Raw genomic sequence first — 11,056 nt, forward strand, 5'->3', positions numbered from 1 at the left:
CTAGCCTAGTAACTTGTCGAACCTTAGACACTGTGTAGAAACTGTCTGAAAGTGGATAATACCCATATGCGTCACTTCCACTGACGGGTATAAGGACCCACCATAGAACCCTGCACCCATGGTGGGTGGAACGGCCTGCTCACAGGTGGTTAGTGGAGCGCACCCCAAAAACCCGCAATGAGAATGAGCACTGTAGTCTTCTGATGAATGCTTGTTATCCATTGATATTGGAGCGCACCTTAAAGAACCGCAGACTGACCGATGATTGTCCTCTTGTGAAGTGACTTCTTCATCCTTAGTTACCGGAGCGCACCCTGTGTAACAGTAGTCTGGGCGGTTATCATCCTCTTCTGAGGTAATGGGAACAGCAAATGCATCATCCATCCAGGGGTTAAGAGACACAAGGAACTTCCGTTTATTCTCATGTCTCCGTCTAGTGAATTACCGTTTCCAATGCAAGTCCCCATCCTCCTCGTCGGACTCAGCAAAGCTCTTCTTCTTGAAAAACCAGGTTTATTATGATGCACAACCACAAGTTTCTAGGTGTGGAAGCATTCATGTGGTTTGACCTCAATCGTCGACTGGATCCTGAGGAACTACAGACCATCCGGCTAATACTTGAATGCAGGAGCCGACGCTTCACCACCAGGTTCTACGTTCGATTCAGTTGTGTGAAATATCTGTCAAACAGCAATGTCTTGTCTATTCGAGCACTGCACATGTTTGGGTGCAACTATCCAGGTGAGTCCTATTTTCGTTGCAAGATGTTCTAGATTTGTAAACCCGGTTCAACGAACAAGGGCATGCCCGCTGTTTGTGAGATGAGACCAAACGAATATCACACGTTGCGCATGATTACTCCGACACGCTACAACTGTGCAGCGGGTTTTCAACTTTTTTTATACACTGACGGAGCCTTTTCGAAAAACCAACAGAAGTATTTTTGTGTCAGCAAATTACTGTTGCCCGCTATCGTGAAATCCTCTTTGCAGCCATTGCGTCCCTTTGGTGAGAGACTGAGGCTGACGTGGAAATTTCTCTGCCAACTTGATTGAGAGCAGGAGCATCGAAGTTCGGTAATATAGACTGCGACAATTGGTTGTAGTGAGCACTGTTTGCTTTCATGGTCAGGTTGATGAGAGGTTTGGCTCGAGGGAGGTCATTAGGTAAGGCGCTAGCGAACGGACCGGAAGGTTCGAAACCACACTCAGCATTGTTTAGGCTTAGACAACCTGGCAGTATCCCAGCCCTCATGCCTCCTTCATCTGGCATAGCAGCTGGGCTGCAATGTCAAAATAAATATAGTGAATTAATGAACTACGAGGCAGTTAGAAAGGGAGTTTTCGGTTGTGGAACGAAAACTTTCATTGAAGAATATTTTCAAAACCAGAGACAGCTTTGGTTAGATCATGCAGTGAGTATGTCGAACCATAGTTTGCCGAAGAAAATGCTAATTACCGTGTCCAATTCAGAGTGGTAGAAGCGGAGTGATGGCCAACCCTTCACCTGTCAGAGGTGTATGAAGCAGGTAATGAAATGTTCTGGTGCTGTTGGTGCTACTCGCCTTCCAGAACGGAGATCGCGCAAACCCCACTGCGCAAGGTTAAGGGTGCTGTGGCTGCTAATAGATACCAATGGCGTTCTTGCTGCCTATTCCATCCAGGTTATCTGACCGAATGTCTGGGGGTGTAGGCATCTCGGAACGCTTGTACTAAGTTATCTCTATGACTTCCCCGTAGAATTTCCCTTTTTTCTTCACATTGAGGCTTTCAAATAAATCATGGTTGTATGGCAAAAGCGATAGCGAGTCTGGAAATAATGCTGACGTGAGCAAACAACTTATCCCGGTAGCAGTATATACATCTTGGTATTACTGCACCAACCCTTAAACACAGAGCGCGAACCCTGCAGACAAACAAAAAATTTTATCAGCGTGTTATTGTGTGCGCCGAATGACAAACACCGAGTAAGACGCTTAGGTCGTTACAAATAGCGGTGAACGTAAGTCCAGCCGGTAGAACCAACGCGTCCTAATCTTTAGTCACCAAATTACGTAAGGTTATCACACAAGGTGTTCACCATTTAGAAATCAGTAAGGGGTATTCAGTTAGGATAAGGTGCAGAAAGTTACTTTCGCTGAAGCAACATAATGTGCCTGGAATAGAATGCAGGACCCACAGGGTCCTACCACTGCCAGTTGATGATTTGTGGGTACTGTTAACGTGATTCCGACCATGAGGAAGCAGGGGATTATATTCCACTTTTACAATGTTGAGGGGAATCTAGTCATGCTAAACACTACCGTCTTGTGTTAAACCTTTTTCTGTCGAAGTTGTTTGGTCGGTTATCGTAAACTACTTGCTAGGCCTCTATGTGTTTTGTGGTGTTTCCTCACATACACCTGGTGAATACTGCCTAAGAGGTTTGTGGATAGCCTGTGACGACTGGACAAAATCAATGGAAAAGGGTGTTGTTTAACTTGATTGGTTGAAGGCACGCAAGCTGTATCAATTCGTTTTAACTGTCCAGGAAATGCAAAATCACCCAGTTGGTTGGCTGAGATGCTACCTGTACTCACTTCTCGTATGGGAACAGAAGTTGCCCTTTCTAATTTGAAGAAAAGCGCTCTGTGTTTTCCTCAAGGGCGTTATACTCGGTCCTGGGCCAATCATTTTTCCAAAGTTACTTGTGAGAAATTGCAAAACTCTCAGTCCTGTTGTAGCGGATTATGCAAGGATAGGTGCCGAATGCTCACATGCCGAGATTAGACTGTCCCGGAAGAAGACCTTGCTACTCACGATCGGTGCCCAAAACTAAACTTTCTTCCGTTCAGCTTTGTGAAATTTTAAACTCTCTATAGAAGCCTGGCATTTACTCCCCTATGCAGCCCACGTTCACACTCATTGCAAATTGGTTATCAGGCGGGACGATCTCGACTGTTCTTGAACTATCTAAAATCTGTGGATGTACTATTCGTGAAACTCGGGTTCCGAAAAAAAGAAATTATTTGTTCTTAGAAATCACCGACTTCCAGAAATATGTGCAATACATTGGGACCACATGTTGAGGGATCGCAGTGCACACGCATCGAATCGTGTCTGCCTGAGGGACCTGAGGAAGGTGGACTGGCACATATAGAGTCTACCATACATGTAGGCCCACAGGTGTCTACCTGTATCTAGGTGTGCCCTAGAGTACCTGGAGGCATAGCAGAGTTCTGCAGTCCGGATACCTAGCAAATGCGTCGATGAATGATTGGTTTGGGCACTTGTATTTAACAGAAGCAACACAACCCACTAAATCTTATGCAGTGGGTATCTACTCCAAATAAAATGCTAAACAGTTTGGGCGGATAATCCGCCTGAGTCAGTAATTTACTGTGCACAGCCATTGAGCGTTTGTCTAGCAACGGTATCACGGATTGGCCGCGACCAAATATATCCTCACTACGCTTTCCCATCGATTTTGTAACAAAATGCTAACACACTTTCCAGTACATGGATTCAACTTATCCGAAAAGCGAATGCTCCACTCTGGTGCCCCAATGGAAAGTAACGCAGCAAACGCAATATCCCAGACTGAACAGGTCGCAAGATTACATTGAACTTGTCGGAAGATGAGAAGTAGTCTCAGAGAGTTAGATCAATATAAATGGAAGGACAGCAAAAGAAAAAGGAGCAAAAGAAATTCCGTAAAGCACATCCCTGGAAACTAATATCTAGTCACACCACAAGTACCAGTAGAACAAGATACCAATCACAAGTAAGATAGAACTTACAAACAAACTGAATCCTAATTGTCCTAGTTCTGGGTTTATAGATGTTACAGCAACTTGCGATGTCTTTCTCAAATGCACTGGATCTGGACATAACGGCGACAAAGCTTGATGATAAATGGTACGAAGTCCGGGAAACGGAATGAGATCATTGAGTAAACCTTCTAGAAAGGGAATCATATGTTCATCAATCTTGGGCAAAATTCTTGGCCAACCAACGGTGATAATCTGGTCAAGCATTGTAACAATTTGCATGCTCTGCATTGCGTTCAAATGATCTAATGCTATCGAAACATTTTTGATCAGAAGAGCTAACGGAGCAATGATTTCTTTGTTGGCTTCAATGATACTCAGTGTATGATTCACCACATGATATTTCCTCGCATAGGCAGCCTGAGCTTGCCCAAGCATGGCATAACTCTGGGATAGTTTGACGGCTCTTTCTGTACCGATTTTGTCGAGAACACGCGCTAATGTGTGAAAATAGAAAGGACCTGGCTCGTTTAGATAATCTTGCACGGTACCCACTTCTAGCGCGTCGAATGAATTCTCCAGGTTCATTGATTCCTTGGCCTGGTTAAATATGGAAATGAGGGAGATTTTGGGGATATGCACAGTGAAGTCCGTCGCCAGTAGTTTTTGTCGTACGTCGCTTTCCCATAGTTGATGCAGCTTTGTTGTAAACCATTGAGAATGCAATAAAGCTGTGAAGTTCAAGAGGGGTGTCATGTGTAGTCTTTGTAGCAGCGGGGTTTGTCCATGCCGGTATTCCGAATCTAGAGTTCGCAGTGTGGGGTAAGGAAATCGTGGATTCAAATGCTCAATGCTAATGATGTCGTTCACTGGTTGAATTGTTCTGGAGAATGCGCTCAGCCGTTCAGTTAAAACGAGGTCAGCCTTCGTTTGAGCAGGACCTTCAAACAGGTAGACGCAGAATTCAGAATGAACAAGTCCAGACACGAAGCTCAGAGCCGCCCCTATCACAGCAGCAAGCATACAAAAACTGACGATCAGACATACAAAAAGTGGAATGAGGCTATGAGTACAATGGTTCCAAAACTTTGATCTGTTCACTGTACCGATACCAAGAGAATTGATTACCACCGCTTTTTTGAGTAAGTCTGGTTCAGTTTTCCTTTGTTTTGGGCGCTTTTGGAATTTTTGCAGCAGTGCAATAAAAAATAAGATAGCTAACAGTACACTGCTAGTGACAAGAAATGCAAATAAAACAACAAAAAAACTAGTAAATAGTCGTTTACACCTGGCCATCTGAACCAGCATCTCATCGGTTGGCAATGATAGAAATATGCCAGTCATTTGCGCCCTTAGGCGCTCAATCTCCGGTCGAAGAAACGTGTTTAGTAAGAATAATACGCCTCTGCCTGGAATATCTGTGGCAGCAGGCAACAATTTCGCCACCAACTGTTCAATACCCAGTGCGCGAGGAATGGTTGTAAACTGTACGGCGGTACCCAACCGTTTTTGGGGGAGCATAAACTGAACGTTTTCCACAAAATCAAACATTCGATCCAAGAATTGTGTCACGTCGTTGCAGTCGGAAAACTCGTTCAGATGTTCTACGGTCAGATAATCACAGATGACTGTTCGGGTTTGTGTGAACAGTGGGTATCCCAATCGAGAATTTTGTGACCGGTTGTAGTAGACTGACAATTCGACGTTGGTAGAAGTTAAGGCCAACAATGCCTTTTGAAAAGAATACCAATCCCTTGTGACATTGTGGATGAAGTCGTCGGTCATAGTGAGTGCTGCGTTGTTCAAGTTTATGAGTCGTCGGATAATGAGATCAAAGTCCGTCAAAAGGGCTGTTGCCAGACTGCCTTTCGTGTCAGAGGCATTACTCGACCACAAAAGAGTTTGTGTTGAATTTTCAGCATGACATTGTTGTGTAAGGCAAGCCAACGCCTCAGCGACAAGGTCCGCGATAATGAGATCAAAGTCCGTCAAAAGGGCATTTCCCAGATGGCCTTTCCTGTCAAAGGCATTACTCGACCACAAAAGAGGTTGTGTTAAATTTTCAGCATGACATTGTTGTATAAGGCAAGCCAACGCCTCAGCGGCAAGGTCCTGCACGCCCTTCACCAAGGGACGCAAGTGGCTGCCTTTGTTTGCCTGATCAGTATCGCTTGTAATGTGTCTCTCAGTCAGATTGAATGCAACGTCTATGGCAAAATTCCCAAACTGACCTACACTGACGGATAAGGAGTGAGCAAGTATGGGAATCTGGTCAAGTGTTTCTGAAATATTCTGCTCATTGCGAATAGCCATAATCAGGCTGACAAGGTGCGCAGTGAAACAGGCTGCAAACAGAACCGATACTACATATAATATCGGGATACGCCTTTTATACCCACGATCGACAATGGTGTTTGGATGCGAACGCGGTGGTTTGAAGGCTTTCGGTTGTGTGTTTGGCAACGATCCAATCATTTGTCCGCCATGCAAATATTCCTTACCATCCTCCATCAAAGTGTGCTCATCTTCAGAAAATGTGTTGGAAAGCCGCGGATGAGTTGTAGTCATTGCCAACACAATACTGACTGCGTTTTCTTCAACCAACTTTGCGCTTCTGCCATCTGAAGGCGGGTCAAGTGGAAGTTCGGCTGAGTCACCTGTCAGAGTTTCAGTTCTTTGGAGGTTATGTTTTGCGTGCGTTAATTTTCGGTAGGTTGCAAGAAGAATTAGCCGCGCTATTGGGTAACACAATCCGAAAACGCTTATTCCGAGGATGACAAACATTGCTTGAATTTGAGGCTGATAGAGGCCAGTCCTGATCACTTCCCGAATCCACAGCATTCCTTGGAATGGTACATGTTGGAATAAACCTCCGGTGTAGTCGCTGGACATCTCACTGGAAACCGAAATCTTTGATGAGGGGCAGAAAAAACATAAAAGGAACATTTTCATTTGGGAATTGTTCAAAATTTCTGGGACAGTAAGTCAACGAATGCAACAGGGTAGCTTGCTTCAGAATACACTTAGGCGGTGGGTTGCCACTACCGAACCACACACACTTACAAATAAGCTTGATTCTGACGGGGTTCGCAAATGCACCATAGATGAAGATCTCGCTTAGGACCATCAGATGGATATGCAGCGCGAAGCTCCCATGTTTCAGTCGGCACGACATTCGAGAAATTGGCGTATAAGCATAATAAACATAAGTTTCCCGAACGCAATTTGGGAGTCCCTCGACCGGATTAATTGGCTTCGGGTTTCATCCGTAACTCTGGGACTGTATCTGGCCGATGAAGCCCAAAAAGGGCTCAACGGGCCTTAGTTTGTAGAAAAATTATCAGCAATCTTATCAGAAGTGTGTTCCACCATTATGCTGCTTTCCAATGTTTTTCACGTGGTTTTGGGGAAGCAGAGGTACAGTGTTTATGCTTTACGATCATCGTGCAGCAGGAAGGCAATATATTTAGTGGAAACTAGATGAATAGTGGTGGACAGCGAGGAGCCAGAGGTGCAACATATCAGTGGCAGATATATTGGAACATTTGACTCCTCAAAATAAGTACTTATTTCTGTGGCCCAGACCGCTATCGCCAAATATCATCGGTTGCTCACTGTGCCACCAACAATTAGGAAGCATGTCGATAATGACTGGAACAGTGCCCCTGCTTTCACAGCTGCCTCTGCTAAAGATGTGAAGAGAACTGTCCGGTTTACCTGCATTTTAATGCGGATTCTCAAGGTCCGGGAATTATTCATCCGTTGTTAGTCTGATTCAGCCCTCATCGGTTTTACCTATTCTTCGAATATTCATCGTTCCAACCGTATTCTTCCACACCGTGTAGAAATGCTAGATCTGACCTTCGTATTTTTACCCTCAAGTTCCACTAGGACCGGACGACAGCTACTTGGGTTTAAACTGGATGGGTTAGAGCTTCACTGAACCTCATAAGTTACTGGGAAGTTTCATTTGGTAGGAGTTTTGCCGTGGAATGACAGAGTGACCACAAGATTGACGGAGAGTAAGCGGATAAGCTCCAAGTAGTGGAAATTATCGGAGTGCTGTCTTCGAATCCAGATTCCTATTTCGGGGATAGTTCAAACCGTGACAGCTTAAATGCCAGTGAGAACACTGGTGTCTATTAGATAGTTAATGTGCGACTTTTACTCTTTGTTGGTCAAGCGTAGATTTATCTTCATATAACTAAGATAAACGACGATAAAGTGGCTGCTTTGCTAAAATAGCATATTGGTCCACTGTCACATCCCTGTATTTGAGTTCTGTTCAACAGTATAAATATTAAATTTTCTCATTCCAGGTGTATGCTGAAGAAATAAACGGTCGGTTCCTAGAATTGAATCAACCTAGCCTAAGTTATCTATCTCTTGGCGTTCTTCGACGCTTGCGTCACCGAATAATCGATTAGTATTTGCATGAAAAGCATACCTAAAGAATGCACTTTACTCACCAATCCAGTGTTAAGGTTCTTGGGACCGGGACGAAATGGTCCTCATATGAAAGGTGAAATAGGGATATATGACGATTGTGCAAAACTTGATGTGTGTAAAATGTGCTCGTTGTTTAGATTTAACTATTCACAATAGCTCAGCAAATGATACTAATCGGGATTATGAACTAACCTAACTTCCTGGGTCAGAAAGCATGGAACATTTTAGTGCGCTTACAAATCATTACCACAGTCTTTGATACCGATTTTGTGAAACGTTTCATAATATGCACTCAGGTGGAAAACAAATTCACAATAGCAGTCAGAGAATGATGGAATGTCGCACTTCACTGGTATTCTCAGTCAGTCTGTCCAATCTTGATTGCATGTTCACGACTGACATTTTTGGGTGAAGGTAGCTCACTAGGCAATCTTTGGTTCCAGTTGGAACTTGAGGTCTTGGCTAAGGAAGGCTAATATAAGTCGGCCTACGTAGAGGTTGGTCCCTGTGTATACCTCAAGAAGCGGTCTCAAGTGGGACTGTTGTCATCCGCTTATATGGTAATATAAATGAGTAAATTAATAAATAAATAAATAAATAAACATCAATACACGGAGTGGTGTTGGGTGGCATCATGACCTACGGTTACCTTGTGATAGCCATTCCTTCGCCATAACTGATGATCTTGCAGTGAATGTGGGTAACTAAGGCTCTACCTTCAAGGCTCATATTCCGAAAATGAACTTTTATCCCGTTTCAATTGACTGGTGACTTTAGCTTGGGAACAGTTCCAAAAATGCTGATGAACCTCAGCTAACCGTTTTGTCTGAGATCTCCAGATAAATCTTTGCATCTTCAAGCTGTCAAGATGATCGCCATTCGCTAAATACTGGTAGGACTGAAGCAGGTCCTATATGAATGAAGTTTTGAGTAAGGTACAAAACAACTATGACCGAATAATCTGCACACGGTAAATTTAGCGAAGCAATCAGGGACTAGCTAATGGAAGTGTTAAATACAAAGCATAAGTCACCAACAAGATTTCGCACGCCCATTATCTTGCTCTTTCAACTAAAGGCCATACAAGACACGTTTATTTAAAGACTTGTAGCACTTGAGCACCACCTGTCGAAAAAACCACATTGAATAAATGCATACACTGCTGGCTAAAGGCACCTGCGCTCTCTGTTGCTATTGAATCACTGCGCTGATCAACTGTTCATCTAGTGCTGTGAACTTGGCCTGTGAAACCGCGTGGATTTCGGCAATATCGGCTGATCGTTTTTTTTTTCACGGGTTGTCCGAATTACCCTGCCTATATGGAAATGCCCTTGTCGATAAAACAGCTTGATCTGTCCATGATGGTAGCTCTTCCTGTGCAAGTTCATATGTAAAATCGGTCACAAGACATCGATAGGACACGGAATACAGAGCGACTACAATGTAAGACAGAATTCATTCGAATTCCTTCTCATGCTTCGATTTTACTTGCGAGTTACTGTGAGTTCGTTAGAGGCATATTCATCGATCGCGTCATCTTAGATTTAATTTCCGATTCACATGTAATGTGAAATATAACTCCTAAGTTGGAGAGGTATTTTGGCCAACGGGTGGGTTAACTGTTTAAGTGTATGGTTCAGCCGTACCGTTGAAGGGAGTTAGATTCCCGAAACACCTATGAAAGCGATGCGTGTAAAGTTAGAATCGGAGCTATTCATTTATTTTACTGATGGACTGAGCAGACCGAAATGGGAAAAAAGTTGTTCAACAACGCGTATTGTGGATGTGCATTGACGGATTATCAGACGATTCTTATGTCTTGTAAATCAGAAAGCAACTAATCATTTATTCAGCAACATAACATGCGTGAATAATACATATCGGTTTTTGTTCATAGCCACACCACTCTTGTTTGAACGGCCGTGTTCCTGTCCTGTCACAACCAGGACAGTTACTGGGTCGTCGTTCGCTGAGTCGGGCAAACAAATCACATCACTCAAGAGTGAACACGTTCGCCTGTTCAGACGTAAAAGTTCAGATGCGTCCAACGTGCGTTGGGGGAGTAGTGGTTACACGCTTGCCTCACATGTCAGATGTCCGGAGTTCAAATCCAGCACGGCCATTGGATATGCACTGCTGATGAGCTCTAATAAGAGCGAAACTCAAGTCCAGTGCTTCCCTTTGGTGTGGACTCGCCGGAATAATTACGTCAGAACAGGAACACGGCCGTTCAAACGAGAATGGTGTGGCTATGAACAAAAATACCTATCTCGCAAAAACCCCAAGATTGCAACATATCAGTTTGCTGGAAAGTTTTTGACGGCATAATACCCATTCCGTCCATTTTGGGAATTATTGGTTATGCTGATCTCTCGGTCTCCCCAATCGAATACCAAATTGCATTGTGGATGGAAGTACACACTCGATTGCATATTAACATGGTATTGACTGGCGACTCATTTGATTCTCAGTTGACGCTGTCTTCAACTGAAGGTGCTGCACGGCGACCCCTCAGGTTTCATTTAGGAGTACATTCAAGACAGTGTACATTTCTTTGAAAAGAAGAGAACTAAATAACCGCTACGTCATTGACCGATCAGACAGAGGGACTTCATATTGCATCATATAATACCGCTGGAGGATGAAAGGGGAGAAACTAATTCACAGTTGCTGTGCTGGTCACGGCTATGAGATGTTCACCAACTCAGCGCGAGTGGCGTGTAGGTCGTATGGAAGCAAGGGATGCGTCAACCTAAATATAGTAGGATTAAGGCGATGAACTCAGTCAACCGCATGCACGGTTGGCTCACAAAAGAAAGGTGGCCATTGACGGCAGGTGAATGGCACATTTAGTAGGAC

At 44.0% G+C, this 11,056-nt stretch overlaps 2 protein-coding genes across 2 annotated transcripts; both read right to left on the reverse strand.

Annotated features, from left to right (window-relative positions):
* Positions 1 to 384, reverse strand: T265_00729 (hypothetical protein; the record flags this gene model as incomplete). Its single annotated transcript, XM_009164578.1, has 1 exon — positions 1 to 384. One exon carries the CDS (start codon positions 382 to 384, stop codon positions 1 to 3), a length of 384 nt encoding a protein of 127 aa, XP_009162842.1.
* A 3,334-nt stretch (positions 385 to 3,718) lies between these two features.
* On the reverse strand, positions 3,719 to 8,868 carry T265_00730 (hypothetical protein; the record flags this gene model as incomplete). Its single annotated transcript, XM_009164579.1, has 2 exons — positions 3,719 to 6,658; positions 8,847 to 8,868. The coding sequence occupies one exon, from the start codon at positions 6,638 to 6,640 to the stop codon at positions 3,719 to 3,721; it is 2,922 nt and encodes a 973-aa protein (XP_009162843.1).
* Positions 8,869 to 11,056: the final 2,188 nt, after the last annotated feature.

This window comes from Opisthorchis viverrini (genome assembly GCF_000715545.1).
Source record: "Opisthorchis viverrini unplaced genomic scaffold opera_v5_7, whole genome shotgun sequence".
In the NCBI taxonomy this organism is placed as follows: Eukaryota; Metazoa; Platyhelminthes; class Trematoda; order Opisthorchiida; family Opisthorchiidae; genus Opisthorchis; species Opisthorchis viverrini.